Genomic DNA, 15,611 nt, shown 5'->3' with positions numbered 1-15,611 from the left:
ACCTCTGCCAGGGTCCCTGCCAGGATCAGGGGGCTTTGAGCAGGGAAAAGCCCCCAGGTTGCACTTTCAGCACAGCAAAAGCGGTGCTGGAGTGTGTGGGAGAGGCATGAGGGGACAGGCAGGGATCCTGGGCAGAGGCAGGCCATGGGCTGGCCCAGTATTCCCAGTGGAAACTGGTGCAGAAGTGCTGGAAGGTTCTCTGCTGGATGAGAGGGGGGAGAGACCTCGTGGTGATTTGGGTGAGAGGGAAAAATTCACTGGGAGGAAAGGAAAGGGAGGATCCAGAGGGCAGAGCAGACACTTGGCTGCCCCAGTTAGTCCCTGTCCACATGGGCCAGTCCCAAATGCCACTTTTCCCATCCCCACCTGCTGAGGAGCCTGAGAACAGGCAAGAGACCCCTCCAGAAGGAGAGAGGAGCAAGCATGGCTTGGAGCCCCTTTATTGCAAGTGCCCAGTCAGGCAGGTTGGATCTCTGTCCTTAGAGCTCTTCCTGCACACCTGGCTTCTCCTTCACCAAATGTTTCTTCTGAGGGCCCTGGAAGAGAGCAGAGAGGAGATTTGGATTTAGGGACACACAGACCTGGCCTGCACGGCTGTGTCTGAAAGAAAGGCAGCTCGGGCCAGCAACTGACAAATGGGGTTATCCCACAGCAAATCAATCCTATGGGAGTTGGTGGCAGGAATTACTTATGTCCCTCAACTTCCAGACAAATGTCATGTTTTACCACAGAATCCATGGGGCAAAATGGCAAAGAAAAGAGCTGCAGCCAGGTCAGGCCTCCTCCTCCTGTCACCGTGCTCCTCATCACAGCAGCTCAGGGCTGGCAGTGACACAACAGGCTCCTGACACTGAGCTGAAGGCAATCAGCTTAACCTCTAAAGAGCCCTGCAAAGGCAGTGCCTCACCAATCCCCCTGCCAGCACTAAGGAGGCTTAGCCAGCTTCACATGGCATTTCTGGCTGACAGGCCAGATCCAGACCCAGTTTACGTCTGCGTGGGACACAGGCACTTGTTTCTTTCCCTTTTCCTTCTCCTGGTTTACTCAGTGCTTCCTCCGCTTCAGACTCAGACTCACACCAGCCTGGTGAAGGCTGCAAAGCTATTCAGGAAACTGCTGTGTTTGGATTATTTAATTATATTATTTTTTGCCCCGGGTTTAAGAAAAATACACTGCTTGGCCTTCTTGAAAGCTTCTGACAAAAGCACCACAAATCTGCATCTGAATTTGACCCAAACTTTTTTTCCTCTGAGTACATTAAAGCTATAAATCATTCCAAACAAATCAAAGCAGTGCACAATTCCGAGTGAAAGGCACCATATGGCCAAGACAGTGCCTGCCAAGTTAACTGCTGGCTTAAAACTTCCCATGGTGAATGGGAACTGGTTGTGCATATGGTCTTTTATTTGCTGGTTGAGTTGTCTTGGATCACTCACACAACCATCCTGTTCTTCCTTAGCATCATTTCTGCTGTGTGAACCTAATTCATGGCTGCCTTTAGGCAAGAGAGCCTCAAACATTGGCTCTTGGCTGTTGTTGTATCAAGGAACACACCACAGAATCATGGAATCGTAGGATCCTGGGATGGTTTGGGTCGGAAGGGACACAAAACTCATCCAGTTCCACCTCCCTGCCCATGGAAGGTGCTTGGCTGGAGTCAGACAGTTGCTGTGGCAGCCCAAGGAACTCACCATGAAAGCTCTCTTCTCCTGAGCTGTCTGGAAGCGGCCGTGGCCGAATTTGGAAGTGGTATCAATGAATTTGAGCTCGATGGCTTCGTGGGCCCGGCGGCTCGTGTGCACCAGGAGGGACTGGGAAAGAACAGCCACAACAGCAGGGGAATCATCACAGAACAGCTGGGCTCATGGAAGCAGGGCTGGAATATCCTCTAAACAAATATCCCCTCAGAAATCTGTGTTCTCAGAGCGACACCCTGGGGCTCAGGTGGTGGAGAGCTTGCAGAGCTGCTCTTTGCTCAGCATTGCACAGAATCAACCAGGCTGGAAAAGACCTCTGAGATCACCAAGTCCAACCTATGACCTGACACCACCTTGCCACCCAGACCATGGCACCGAGTGCCACATCCAGTCTGTCCTTAAACAGCAGGGACTCCACCACCCCATCCCTGGGCAGCCCATTCCAGTGCCCACTCACCTTTCTGTGACAACCCAAGGTTTCGTTTCTGAAATGAACCACAGCCCTCAGAGCTCTGAAGCTCTCCAGCTCCATCCACTGCACCAAGGACCCAGCCAGCGTCCCTGCCCAGCACTTGGAGAGTTCTCCATGTGGGGAATAAGCTCCTGGGGAGCTGCAGCCCATCCCAGATGCTCTTACCTTGCGCAGGGTGAGCACGCGCTTCCTGGTGCCCACCACGCAGCCCTTCAGCATGAGGAAATCATTGTTGACCTCCCCATAGTGAGGGAAACCACCCTGTGGGGAGAGCAGAGAGGTTGGTGGGCAGGAGAGCTGGCTGGGAGGGTCAGGGGGGCACAGCCCTGTCAGCCCTCACCATGGGCGTGATGGTTTTCTCAGTGATGTCGTAGTGCGTCGAGGCGTTGTTCCTCACCACTTTGCCATCCTCCACGTGGATCCCGTGGCCAATGCGGTAAATCTGGGAACACACAGGCAGGGGGGTGGAGATTCTCCTGCCCCTTGCTGAGGAGCCTTACAGGGTGCCAGAATCCCCCACAGAATCACATAGTTTTTGTTATCATTATATTGCAGAAGTTCTATTATCAGAACATTGCAAGGGTTCCATATTGCTAGAATTTCACACCTCCTTGATGTTTCTTGTAGGCAGCTCCTCTGGGCACTAACTCTGCCTTGTCCTCACAGCAGCCAACTAACTCCAGTTCTCAGTTCCCCCTCAACCAACCAATCCACTCTTTTATAAGACGGTTCTTATTGGCTACAGGTGTGGCCTGTTAACATCAGGCCTGCTCCTAACCTTCAATAATTGGTTCAGCTACAACTCTTTAGGGGATAAGATTACCTTCTATACCACCTTCATTTACCCATACTGAATTCCCCTACAGGTTTTCACCACGGCATGCCCTCGAGCAGCAGAAAATCACCAGGAAGGACATGGAGATGTCCAGGGGAGCATCCATGAGGATGCAGGGAGCTGAGGGCAGCGTGGGGAGGAGGGTGTGACGGGATGGGAGGCCTGGGGAGCCCCCTGGCCATACCTTCTTGTTGATCTCGGTGCGGTGGTGGTAGCCCTTCTGGCCGGCCCGGGCGATGGAGTAGCCCACGCGGGCTGGGTGCCAGGCCCCGATGCAGGCCACCTTCCGCAGGCCCTTGTGCGTCTTCCTGGGCAGCTTCTTGGTGTGCCAGCGGCTGGTCACCCCTGGGAGCGTGGGGACAGTCAGCAGGGCCAGCTGGGGCTGGGGAAGGACAGTCCCTGAGGGACAGTCCCATGGATTTCCTAAGGGATAGTTCATGAGGGACAGTTCCCTGGCTCTCCTGAAGGACATTCCCTGAAGGACAATCCCATGGCTCTCCTGAGGGACAGTCCCATGGCTCTCCTGCAGTTCTCAGAGGAGGCCTTATTGGGAGGAGATCAGGAGCTGTTCTCACTTCCCAGGGCTCTGATCAGACCAGGAGGTGTCTACATGGGACGCCCACACCCCTGCACATGTGGGGTTTGAGACATTCACACCATCACAGAATGGTTTGGATTGGAAGGGACCATAAAGACTTTCCAGTTCCAGCCCCTGCCATGGGCAGGGATACCTCCCATTAGACCTGGTTGCTATATGTACTCACAGTGCCTCTGAGCCTCCTGGGAGGAGGCCTTCACTGGCCTTAATCTCAGGGAAAATCTTTCCAACAGAGATTACCTTGTCAGCTCCTCTGTATCTACACCAGAGGTGCCCCTGTCGAATTTTTCCCTTGCTGGAATCCCTGAGATTAAGGAAACCGAGCCCTGCCACAACAGAACTGGATGTCATGCTTAAGATCCTGAGGCTTTTTGCTACTCCCTCCACAGAAAGTTAGGGGTTCCCAGCGTGGTGAACACTCTCCTACCCCAAAAGCACCTGTGAGGAGCACAGCCCCTGAGCCCTGTACCTTTCATGCCGTGGCCCTTGGTGACACCGATGACATCGATCATCTCGTTCTGGCTGAAGACACTGTGCACAGAGATCTGCTTCTCCAGCCTCTCCCGCACCCAGTCGACCTTCTCAGCCACTGTGCCCCCATTCAGCTGGATCTCCATGATGTGGGCCTTCTTCTGCCTCAGGGGGAGCAGCCTCATCTGCAGCACACTGTGCTTTAAGGGTGGCTCCTCACCCCACAGACAGGAGGGTGCAGCAGGGATGGGTCCCTCACAATTTGTGAGGGGCACAGGGGTGAGCAGAGCCACTGCTTCACCTCTCTGCCACAGTTGCCCCCTTTCATAGCAGCCCTGGGTCAGCAGCTCTTTATATCTGGGATTTTATGGAGCCAACTCCTTGTCCTTGAGCCCAGAGACCCTGCCTGGCCTCGAGCCAGCTTAGCTCTCCCCAAGACCCCAAAGCAGCCCTTAACTCCAGGGATCAGCATTAAAATGGGCCCCACGTGTATCCAGCAATCAGCATCTGGCAAAACTGTGCCTGCCCGTGGGGTTATTTTTGCCAAAAACATTTGACACCAGTTGCTAATTTGAGGTGATCATGAGGTCCCTTGCTGACACAGGACTCAGGACCTGCCCGGGCTCTGCCCTGCTCCTGCTCTCCTCCATGGGGTGTGTGGGTTCCCATTGGGGTGTGGGGGCTCCCCAGGGATCCCCCGAGGCTGAGGAAGCCCCCGAGCCCCCTGCCCATGCCAGGGGGAGGCTCTGACCTGTGTGTGCATAATGACACGGATGACCTTGCAGTACTTCTTCATGGCTGCAAAATCCTTCTCCAGCTGCCTTTTCCCAGCCTCATCCTGCCATTTTTTGCAGTACTTGGTGAACGCCTTCTTCTTGCTCTTGTGCCTAGGGACAGCAGTGGTTGAACACCCATCAGAGCTGATAAAGGGCTGGTGACAGCACAGAGAGGGGACAGGTCACCCTGGCAGCCACCTTCTCCGAGGCACAAGGAACCTGTGGATACCTGAGCCTCACCTGACTGTCAGGACCTTGAGGTGGGAAGAGGGAGGTGGATAACGAGCCGTGAAAAGGTCTCCTTCAAGGGTAATTCAAACCTTTCTGCATGAGGAATGCAGCTGTCTGTCACTGACTGACTCAGCACCGTCAGAACAGGCGCAAAATCAGAGGCAGGAGAAAGCAGGGATCAGAGCCTTGGGGTGGGTGCGTCTTCATGGCACTTACAGGGGATTCCTGCAGCCAGGAAATCATTTCCCGGCTACCTGTGGGTACCTGAGCCTCACCTGACTGCCAGGGGCTCGGGTGGGAAGAGGGATAAGCCATGAAAAGGGCTGACAGGAGCAAACAGGGACCAGAGGCTGTGGTGGGTGGGTGGCTCTCCATGGCGCTGTGACAGGAGACGCAATTCCCACAACGAGGAAATTCGTGTTCCAGCTTCCCTCTCTGCTGAGGGGGTGTTGATATTTATGAGGGTCTGGGGCCACATTCTGCATCAATTTCCCCCCTGGCAAATCTGGTTTCAGTCCAGCTCAAGGATTCTGGTTAAGTGGGGAGCTGAGGAGCCCGAGCTACAGGAGGGAAAAGGAACCTGCCACACGATATTGTGGAGAGAGCTAACTTGGTTCAGCTATTAGAATAAATTTACATATGCAAATGCTGCTCCCCAGCACTGCGCTGTCTGCAGTGTCCCTGTGCATGACTAAATAGGCAGCAGTTTCAGTCCACAGGAGCTGAGCTGTTTGGGCATCCTGGAGAGCCTGTGGAATTCCTGCCAGGGATCCCTCACAGGCAGCCCCCCAGGAGACCCCCACTCTGGGGATCCTAGGATGGAAAAGCCCTCCCAGATCATCCAGTCCAACCTGTGAGTGATCCCCACCTCATCCCCCAGCCCAGGGCGCTGAGTGCCACATCCAGGGCTGCCTTGGACACCTCTACCCCCTCCCAGGGCAGCCCCAGTGTTTGGTGACCCTTTTTGGGAGCCCGTACCAGTTCTTGTAGAAGCGCCGGCGGCACTCATCGCTGATGTGCTCAGCAAAAACAGTCTTGAAATTCCTCAGGCCCTTGGGGGTCTCGATGTAGCCCACGACCCCCACCACCACCATCGGGGGCGTCTCGATGATGGTCACGGCCTCCACCTCCTCCCGCTTGGACACCTCTGCAAGGCAGCAAAGGGAAGGGGTGCCTGGCACCCTCTGGGATCATTCCCTGGAGGATTCCAGCTGTCACAGGGAGTGCTGGCGGCCAGGTTGTGTTTGATGTCAGCCAGCCACAGCCTCCCCACCTCCCAAACTCACCATCCCAGCGGGGAGAGTTCCACACTCAGCCCATGCTGAGCTGGCCTTTGACCATCCAAGATGTGGACAGCCAGGATTTAACCCAGAGCTGTGGGCTCCACTGTCAAGGACATATTTTAAGAAAAATCCTTTTGCTGGGATTTTTTCTCCTGAGAAGCCGAGGGGCCTCAGAAACGAAATGCAAACAATGATTATCTGCTGCTGTGGAATGCAACAGGTGGATCTGTGATTGGTCTCAGGTAGTTGTTTTTAATTAATGGCCAATCACAGTCAGCTGGCTTGGACTCTCTGGTCAGTCACAAGATTTTATTATTATTCCTTTCCTTTCTGTTCCTTGCTAGCCTTCTGATGAAATCCTTTCTTCTATTATTTTAGTATAGTTTTAATATATAATTTTCTTTTAATATAATATATTATTATATTATAATATATATTTATATTTTAATATATATTTAATATATAAAAATATAAAATAATATATTTTATATTAATAATATATAATACTATATAATAATATATATTTTAATATATTAAAATATATTATATATATCATAAAATAATAATATGGTCAGTCACAAGATTTTATTATTATTCCTTTCTTTCTATTCCTTGCTAGCCTTCTGATGAAATCCTTTCTTCTATTCTTTTAGTATAGTTTTAATATATAATTTTCTTTTAATATAATACATTTAACATAATATACTATATATACTTAATATATATAATATATCAATTTATGTTATATATTTTTATATAATTTTATATGATATATTTTAATATATTTATAATATATTTTATATATTTAATATTTTAATATATTTTAATACAATATATTATATATATCATAAAACAATAAATTAGCCTTCTGAAACATGGAGTCAAGATTCTCTTCTCTTGTCCTGGGACCCCTGCAAAAACCACCACACTCCACCACCCTTTCCATAAAGAGCCTTTCTTTCCCCAGGAGCCCACTCCCCCTTTTCCTTTGCCTCCCCGTGCAGCCCAGCCTTACTGAGCCCGGGCCGGTGCACCTCGCGCACGGTGTGGGTCATGCCAGCCTTGTAGCCCAGGAAAGCTGTCAGGTGCACTGGTTTGCTGGGGTCATCCTTGGGCCAGGCCTTCACCTTGCCCCGGTGCCGGCGGCTGCGCTTGTGGGGCAGGAAGCCCAGGTGGCCGTGCCTGGGAGCCGAGAACTTGCGGTGGGACTGCGGAGGGAACCACAAAGGGAGCTGCACTCTCAGCCCAGGGAAATGGGGAGATGGGAAACATGGCAAAAACACAACAAAAATGCCCTCCTTTCAGATGGGAATGCCACAGAGGGCTCTGCACTGAGTCCTAACAGGGCAGGGTTTTGTTCAAGCTTCTGTTGCGGACATGGAAAATGGCATAGAGTCCTGGATTGGTTTGGGGTGGAAGGGACCTTAAGGCCCATCCAGTGCCACCTCTGCCATGGCAGGGACACTTCCACTGTCCCAGGGGGCTCCAAGCCCCATCCAGCCTGGCCTTGGGCACTGCCAGGGATCCAGGGGCAGCCACAGCTGATCTGGGCACCTGTGCCAGGGCCTACTCACCTCACAGGGAAAGGATTTCTTCCTAACACCCATTCTAAATCTACTGCCTGTCATTGTGAATTTACTAAATTTCTGGACAAATGATGCCACTTAAATAAAAAACTTAACATCATCTCCCTCCTCCAGCTTCTTCTGAAGGACTTTGAAGAAGAAATACATTCTTTACTAGGTCTGTCTTTCTGTGCTCTTAGTTATAACAAATTATTTTGTATCCTGTAGCACCAAAAAGGCCTGCTTGGAATTCCTGGGCTTCGTGTCATCAAGGCAAATGGCACAAAACAAGCAAAGCCAAGGACTGGGAAAACAGGGGGAAGAATGCCCAGAGGAATGGGCAACAGGGACATGCACAGGTTCTAAAGGCCCCTTGAAAGCCAGGTGAGAAGAGATAAACACATAAACCTCAACCACAAGCAGCAAAGGGTTAGTCCTGCACCCACTGCAGCTCCTTCCTAGCTCAGATCAGTCCCAGTGCCCGGCTGTGCTTTCCACCAAGCTCCTTTTCCAGCCTCAGTGGGGCTCTGAGGATTCTGCCCCCATTCCTGTGGCACCGCCAGGAGCACAACCCAGCCCTGCTCGCCGACCCTCGCACACACAGCAGAGCTGTACCAACCATAGCACGTCTTCAGGCCGGGGCAGCAGCAGAGAGAGGCTGTCAGGAGGTGCCTCCCCGGATTAATACTTGAGATGGGAATGGGTCTGAAGACACAAATTTAGCCGCTCGCTTCACCCGCCGCGATATTCATTTCATTCCTGGCAGGTTGGACACGACAGTTGTGGTGTGATAAAGGTCACTTGCTGCTGGCTCAGTTTACACTTCTCCCTCCTGAACAGCTCTGATGTGAATGGCAGGAATTGGGGCAGTTTCCTGAATTAGGGCAGTTTCCAAAAGGGGTACCACACACCCAGAGCTGTGAACACCTGCACCAGGAACCCCCAGCACAGGCTGAGAATCTGTCAGCCCAGGATTGTGATCCTGGCTGGAAAAGAGATTGAGACAATACATCTCAGAATCACAGAGCAGTTTGGATTGGAAAGGACCTTAAAAATCATCCAGTGCCAACTCCTGCCATGGGTGGGACACCTTCCATGGCTGAGAGGGGCTCTCAGCCCAGGTGTCCCTGTGTGCAGGGAGGGCAGAGCAGGGACCCAGTGGCAATGGCACCAGAATCACAGGCAGGAGCTGATCCCAGGCAGTTCTGCCTGGACACGAGGCAGAGCTTTATCCCTGTGCAGTGACCGAGCACAGATCCCACAGAGAGTGTGGAGGCTCCCTGTGAAAAACGCCAATCACTTGTTTTTAGACTTTTAAAAGTTTAATAGTAATAAAATGGTTATTAAAATAGTAATATAATTAGAGTAATAAAAATTTGGACAATTAGGATTAGGGCAATATGAGACAATAAAAACAAAGAGTTACAGACAGTCCGGTTACCTTTTCTGGGCAAAATAAGCCTGAAAAAGGACTCACGTTAACAGAGGATTAACCCTTAAAAGCAACAGCCTGTTGCATATTCATACATCTCATACATGATGCATAAATTCCATTCAAACACAGGATTCTGGCTGGGCAGTGTCAGCTTCTTCCTCTGAATCCTGACGGTGTCTTCAGCGGGCTGAGCGAGGCAGGAAGAAATTCGTTTCTTCTGATAATGGGGCAATAAATTATTTTTCTCTGAAAGATTTAGGTGTCCTGTGGCTGCTCTCTCAGTGTGAGTTCTTTCTTAAAAAAAAGTATCCTACATAGCATAGTTTCTATTTTAACATTATGTTATAACCTAAAACTATATTTAACACACTACTTAAGAAAATTAATACAGCATAACTTTCTAACATAACACATATAATATTCATTTTAATATTTGCAAAAAGGCAATCATAAAATACACATTTTTCATAGAGGGGGACAGTCGGGACGGCCCTGTGAGCAGGGATGGGGACAGAAGGGATGGCCCTGTGAGCAGGGAGGGGACAGTGGGGATGATCCTGTGAGCAGGGAGCAGGGATGGGGACAGAAGGGATGGCCCTGTGAGCAGGGATGGGGACAGTTGGGATGGCCCTGTGAACAGTAAGCAGGACAGTCGGGATGGCCCTGGGAGCAGGGATGGAGACAGTCGGGATGGCCCTGGGAGCAGGGATGGGACAGTTGGGATGGCTCTGGGAGCAGGGAGCAGTGAGGGGACAGTCGGGACACGCTGTGGGCTCTGCCGGCCCGTCCCATGCCGGGCTCCCCTCACGGAGCAGGCACACCCGCACTACAACTCCCGGCGTGCCCCGGGGCCGCCGCCATATTCCCGTGCCCAGCCCCTCGGGGTCGCCGCCATGTTCCCGCGTTCCCGCCCCCTCAGGGGTCGCCGCCATCTTTCGCTGCCGCCGTCGCCGCGATGCCGGAGGATCACGACTGGGAGGCCTACAAGGTGCCGCCGACCCGCACCCCCGTCTCCGAGAGGACCACCTCGGTGCCCAATCCCGTTGACTACTTCCAGAGCGCCTTCAACTATGTCCTCGACGCGCCCGTCACCTTCATCCGAGGTAGCGGCGGGACAGGACATCCTCCCCTCATCCCCGTCCCCTTTCCCGTGGGAGTCGAGCAGCGGCTCGGGGATGGGGACACCGGGATGGGCACACAGGGGAACGGGGCAAAGGCGTGAGGACACGGGCACCTGGACAGGCAAAGGGCACGCGCAAGGACACAGGGATACTGGTCCTGACAGTACCGGCACGGGCAGAGCCACAGGACACTGGGACACGGGACATTGACAAGAACACAGCATGGACACAGGGACACAGATAAATACATGGCCTGGACAGAGGGACACGAGACACAACATGGACACGGGCAGACATGGACAAGGGACGCAGTAGAACACAGCATGGACACAGGGACATGGGACACTGCACAGACATGGGAACATGGGACAGACAAGAGCACAATATTGGTAGTGGGACAGGGACATGAGAGACAGTGTGGACACTGTGACAGATACAGGGACATCAGGACACGGCTCGGACACTGGGAGAGTGCAGGGGATACAGGGACACAGTGACACAGGACACAGGACAGAGGGGCAGACACACAGCTGGGCACGAGCTGGACACAGTGTGGACCCACTGCTGCTGCTGGGGAAGGTGGCACCGGGCAGTGCCAGCCCTGTGTGGGCTGTGCTGCCCTCGGAGCTGGGCCGGGTGTGTGACCGGGCTGTCCCTGCAGACTGGATCGAGCGGTGGCAGAACAGGAACAAGTTCTACTACTACCACCAGAAGTTCCGCCGTGTGCCCGACCTGAGCCAGTGCCTGGAGGGTGACTACCTGTGCTACTACGAGGCCGAGGCTCAGTGGAGGAGGGACAGGTATGGCTGCCCCTGGGCTGTCCCCAGGCCAGCTCACAGCAGAGCACACAGCTCTGGGACCTGCAGCATTTTGGGGATGCTGGGGTGCTGAGGCACCACCTCCAGCCCACCCTTTACACATCTGTGTCCTGCTGTGCCTGCTGCACTTGTGGGCATGGTGGTGTTAGGGACCAGGACGCTGAAAATCCCAGAGCTGACATTCCACAGGGTATCCTCAGCCCTTGGTTCAGCTCTTCTGTCTGTGTTCCCGCAGGATGGTTGATCAGGAGATCGTGGAGATAGTCCGGGAAAGGATGGCTGCGTGCAAGCAGAGGGAGGGGCCCAACCAGTTCCAGAACTGTGCCAAGGAGATGGAGCTGCTGGCACAGGTCACCAAGGCCTACCAGGACAGATGTGAGTGTGGCAGCAGCACACAGGGCACCGGCTCTGAAATCACATCCCACATTCAACATGGAACACAGGCTCGTGGGAGGCACTGCTCAGGCATCTCCTTTCTTTTTCAGACGGTGATCTGGGTTTCCATGGCAATGCACGGACATGCCTGATGAAGCAGAAGCACAGGATGATGGAGGAGAGGAAAGCAGCACAAGAAAATCAGTAGAGCTGAAACAGTTCCTCCCTCCATGGTGCTGGTATCCAAGTGCATGTTGCTTCCTTGGCCTCCACAATAAACAGACATCTGTACAGTTGGGCTCTGTATTCATTCTTTGAAGAGCTCTGCAAGCCCTCAGCTCCAGGCACTTGGGGCTGCTGCCACTGTTGGGGTTTGCCCTCTGGACTTTTTCCTCTCCTTCATGAGCCTCCTGTGTGTGCTGCCCTGCCCTGGCTCTGAATTCCCTCATTGGATGAAGATGAAGTGCCCAAGGCCAGGCTGGACAGAGCTTGGAGCAGCGTTGTTTGCTGGAAGGTGGAACTGGATGAGCTTCCAGGCCCTTCCCAACCCACCCCATTCCGTGGTTTAACCCACCTGCCCCAACCCCAATCACACCAAGCAGATTCCTGGTTCTCTGATCACTTTATTGTCCTACAAAACCCCTTAGGTGGTGGCCACAGCGGCTGCCTGGGTCCTCTGCACCGACACTCTGGTGTGGGTCTTGGCCAGATGATCAGTGAACTCCTGCAAGAAACACCAACGGGGTTATTCCCCCAAAGCCCTCACGGGTTCCTCAGCACCACTCCCATCCCTCGTGGCACTGGGGCTGGGGTGGCTCAGCTTTACAGCTACCAAACCTTTGGGTCCAGAAATCTGAATTTTAGGGGCAATTTTGAGTTGTGAGTTACCATAAGGCTCTTACCTGGTAGGGAGACTTGGTGAAGACAGTCTCTTTCCAGAGGTCAGGAGTCAGGTAGCTGTAGGTTTTGGAGATGGCATCGAAGGTGGCTTTAGCTGCAGAGATGTCACACACTGTCACACAGGGCCCGCCAATGGCTGCAGAACCAGCCTGCTCATCAACCCACAGCTCCAAAATACCCCCAGTTACAAAAATGTAGAATTTTGAAAGGACCAGGGAGACCAGGAAGGGCCTCTCTGATGAACCCACAAAGCTCAGGTTGCTCTCTCTCTCCAGTTACGACGATTACACCACGGTACACAAGTGCAATCGCGCAGATTGGGAGATCCAGGAGTGTTGAACCCCACATTTGTGTCACTAACTCTGACAGAACCTGCAGCAGGACTGACTGCTCTGTCAGCACAAACTGCTGTAAAACGGAGCTGCTGTGCCCCATCAGTGACAGAACTGTCCCCGAGCCCCGTGGCGGCCCCAGAGCTCACCGAAGTTGCCGAGGGTGGCCGTGCAGCCCCGCGCTGACGTGTAGCAGTCATCGATGCCGGCCATCATCAGCAGCTTCTTGGGGACAGGGGCGGACACGATCCCAGTGCCACGGGGGGCCGGGATCAGGCGCACCAGCACGGAGCCACAGCGCCCGGTGACCTGCAGGGACACAGCGGGGTCAGCCCCAGCGCACAGGGACACAGTGGGGTCAGTCCCAGAGCAGGGGGACACAGTGGGGTCAGCCCAGAGCACAGGGACACAGTGGGGTCAGCCCGGAGCACAGGGACACAGTGGGGTCAGCCCCAGAGCACAGGGACACAGCGGGTCAGCCCGGAGCACAGGGACACAGTGGGGTCAGCCCCAGAGCACAGGGACACAGCGGGTCAGCCCCAGAGCACAGGGACACAGCGGGGTCAGCCCCAGCGCACAGGGACACAGTGGGGTCAGTCCCGAGCATAGGGACACAGTGGGTCAGCCCCAGAGCACAGGGACACAGTGGGGTCAGCCCGGAGCACAGGGACACAGCAGGGTCAGCCCTGAAGCACAGGGACACAGCAGCGGCAGCCCCAGAGCAGGGGGACACAGCGGGGTCGGCCCCAGAGCACAGGGACACAGCAGGGGCAGCCCCAGAGCAGGGGGACACAGCGGGGTCGGCCCCAGAGCACAGGGACACAGCGGGGTCAGCCCCAGAGCACAGCCCCGAGCAGCCCCAGGGCCAGGCCGGCAGGACGCTCAGCTCACCTTGCAGGGCACCGTGTGTGGCTTGCCGATCTTGTTGCCCCAGTAGCCGCGTCGCACGGGCACGATGGACAGCTTGGCCAGGATGATGGCCCCGCGGATGGCCGTGGCCACCTCCTTGGAGCACTTCACCCCCAGCCCCACGTGGCCGTTGTAGTCCCCGATGGCGACAAAGGCCTGCAGCAGAGGAGGAGTTTTCACTGCTCCAGCCAGGGCTATGCCATGGTCGCGTGTGCTCAGCAGGAACTCACAGCTCACCCCCAAACCTTACACACAGCTCTCATTATACCCAAAACTTCTCCCTAAAAACCCAACGCTGCTGTGCAAGAACAACTGAATTTTGCAGTGTCAGAAAAGTTTTCTTAAAAAGAAGTTTGAAAGTCTTGCAGCCCAACTTTTGGGCCAGTGCTGCTTCAAGGAACATCTACACACATCACTGACACTTTAAAGTTAATACACTTAACAAACTACTACTGGTCCTCACAGCAAAATACTTATTTACTAGATGTGACAGTAAAAGAGATTTGGAGTGATTAAAATGACACTAAAAGTGCCGCAAGGGAAGTTGTGAGCAGGAGGCTCCAGAAAAAGGGGATTACCTTGAACCTGGTGCGCTGCCCAGCACGGGTTTGTTTCTGCACAGGCATAATCTTCAGCACCTCATCCTTCAGCGAGGAGCCCAGGAAGAAATCGATGATCTCCGACTCCTGCAAGAGTCAGCACTGAGCACACAGGAATCACAGAATCCTGGGATGGTCTGGGCTGACAGGGACGTCAAAGGTCAGCGAATCCAACCCCCTCCCAAGGGCAGGGACTTCTAATGTCCCAGGGTGCTCCAAGCCCCATCCAGCCTGGCCTTGGACACTTCCAGGGAACCAGGGGCAGCCACGGCTTCTCTAGGAATCTGTGCCACGGCCTCACCATCTTTATGGGGAACAATTCCTTCCCAGTATCCCATCCCAAGCCCTTCTCCAGCTCTCCTGGAGCCCCTTTAGGCTCTGAGGTGCCCCCGGAGCCTTGCCTTCCCTTCCCCAGATGAGCAACCCCTGCTCTCCGTGCCTGGCTCCTCCCCTTGGAGCATCTCCCTGACCCATCACTTCCATGTCCGCAGCAGCTCACCTTGATGGGAAGCGAGAAGAGATAAATCTCCTCAAGAGACTTGATCTTCATATCCTTGACCAGGCGACCGAGTTTGGTGACAGGAATCCACTGGTAAGAGAAACCCAGGGGCAAGAGTCACCAGGAGCCAGCGCCGGCCGGGACCGAGCTCTGCTGCCCCATCCCGGGGGCTGGCAGCGCCTCCGTCCCCGCTCCCCACTCACCTCCTTATCCTCGGCTTTCCCTCCGCGGGCTCCGCGGCCTCTCCCGCGGCCCCTCCCGCGGCCGCGCCCGCGGCCCCGCAGCCCGGTCCCGAATCCACCGCGGAAGCCCCCGCGGGCCGCTCCCGCTCCTCCCGCAGCACCGGCGTCGTCCGCCATTTGCTGGAACAAAGCGGGACATCAGGCGGGCGGCGGCGGGCGCGGATGGGGCCGGATGGCCGGGCCGGGCCGCCCGGTGCCGCCGCCGCCGCTCCCGCCATACTTACGTGATCCCTCAGCGTAGAAGGCCGCGCCGTGGCACCGCGCGCTATTTATAGGGCGCGGGCATCTCGCGAGAGCCGCGCCAACCAGCCCTGCGCGCTGGATGAGGAATAACCGCGGGCTGGAATGGGCGGTTTGTTGTTATTTATACAGAGCGCGGGGCGGGCGCGGCTCCCGGGGTCTAGGGGCGCGCACGGGCGGAGCGCGCACAGTGCGGCGCGGCGGCCGGAGGTG

At 54.5% G+C, this 15,611-nt stretch overlaps 3 protein-coding genes and 1 non-coding gene across 4 annotated transcripts; 1 reads left to right on the top strand and 3 right to left on the bottom strand.

The window, feature by feature from the left end:
- Positions 1 to 440: 440 nt before the first annotated feature.
- On the bottom strand, positions 441 to 10,295 carry RPL3L (ribosomal protein L3 like). Its single transcript, XM_054643899.2, has 10 exons — positions 10,185 to 10,295; positions 7,379 to 7,571; positions 6,059 to 6,227; positions 4,825 to 4,960; positions 4,072 to 4,258; positions 3,189 to 3,349; positions 2,510 to 2,611; positions 2,335 to 2,430; positions 1,692 to 1,811; positions 441 to 536 (listed from the first exon to the last, which is right to left on the bottom strand). The coding sequence occupies exons 1-10, from the start codon at positions 10,293 to 10,295 to the stop codon at positions 480 to 482; spliced, it is 1,332 nt and encodes a 443-aa protein (XP_054499874.2). The 3' UTR covers positions 441 to 479.
- Positions 10,260 to 11,970, top strand: NDUFB10 (NADH:ubiquinone oxidoreductase subunit B10). Its single transcript, XM_054643757.2, has 4 exons — positions 10,260 to 10,466; positions 11,146 to 11,284; positions 11,538 to 11,677; positions 11,788 to 11,970. The coding sequence occupies exons 1-4, from the start codon at positions 10,319 to 10,321 to the stop codon at positions 11,883 to 11,885; spliced, it is 525 nt and encodes a 174-aa protein (XP_054499732.2). The 5' UTR covers positions 10,260 to 10,318; the 3' UTR covers positions 11,886 to 11,970.
- Positions 11,971 to 12,280: 310 nt separating this feature from the next.
- RPS2 (ribosomal protein S2) lies at positions 12,281 to 15,518 on the bottom strand. Its single transcript, XM_054643572.2, has 8 exons — positions 15,383 to 15,518; positions 15,120 to 15,278; positions 14,917 to 15,006; positions 14,397 to 14,504; positions 13,801 to 13,974; positions 13,059 to 13,218; positions 12,580 to 12,671; positions 12,281 to 12,401 (listed from the first exon to the last, which is right to left on the bottom strand). Exons 2-8 carry the CDS (start codon positions 15,273 to 15,275, stop codon positions 12,321 to 12,323), a joined length of 861 nt encoding a protein of 286 aa, XP_054499547.1. The 5' UTR covers positions 15,276 to 15,278; positions 15,383 to 15,518; the 3' UTR covers positions 12,281 to 12,320.
- LOC129127471 (small nucleolar RNA SNORA64/SNORA10 family) lies at positions 12,768 to 12,904 on the bottom strand. The gene has a single exon (XR_008535184.2). It is a non-coding gene; the product is annotated as a small nucleolar RNA SNORA64/SNORA10 family (small nucleolar RNA).
- Positions 15,519 to 15,611: the final 93 nt, after the last annotated feature.

This window comes from Agelaius phoeniceus, chromosome 16 (genome assembly GCF_051311805.1).
Source record: "Agelaius phoeniceus isolate bAgePho1 chromosome 16, bAgePho1.hap1, whole genome shotgun sequence".
NCBI classification, from domain to species: domain Eukaryota; kingdom Metazoa; phylum Chordata; class Aves; order Passeriformes; family Icteridae; genus Agelaius; species Agelaius phoeniceus.
Note: the sequence above shows the minus strand (reverse complement) of the source record. Positions and strands in the feature narration are given on the sequence as shown.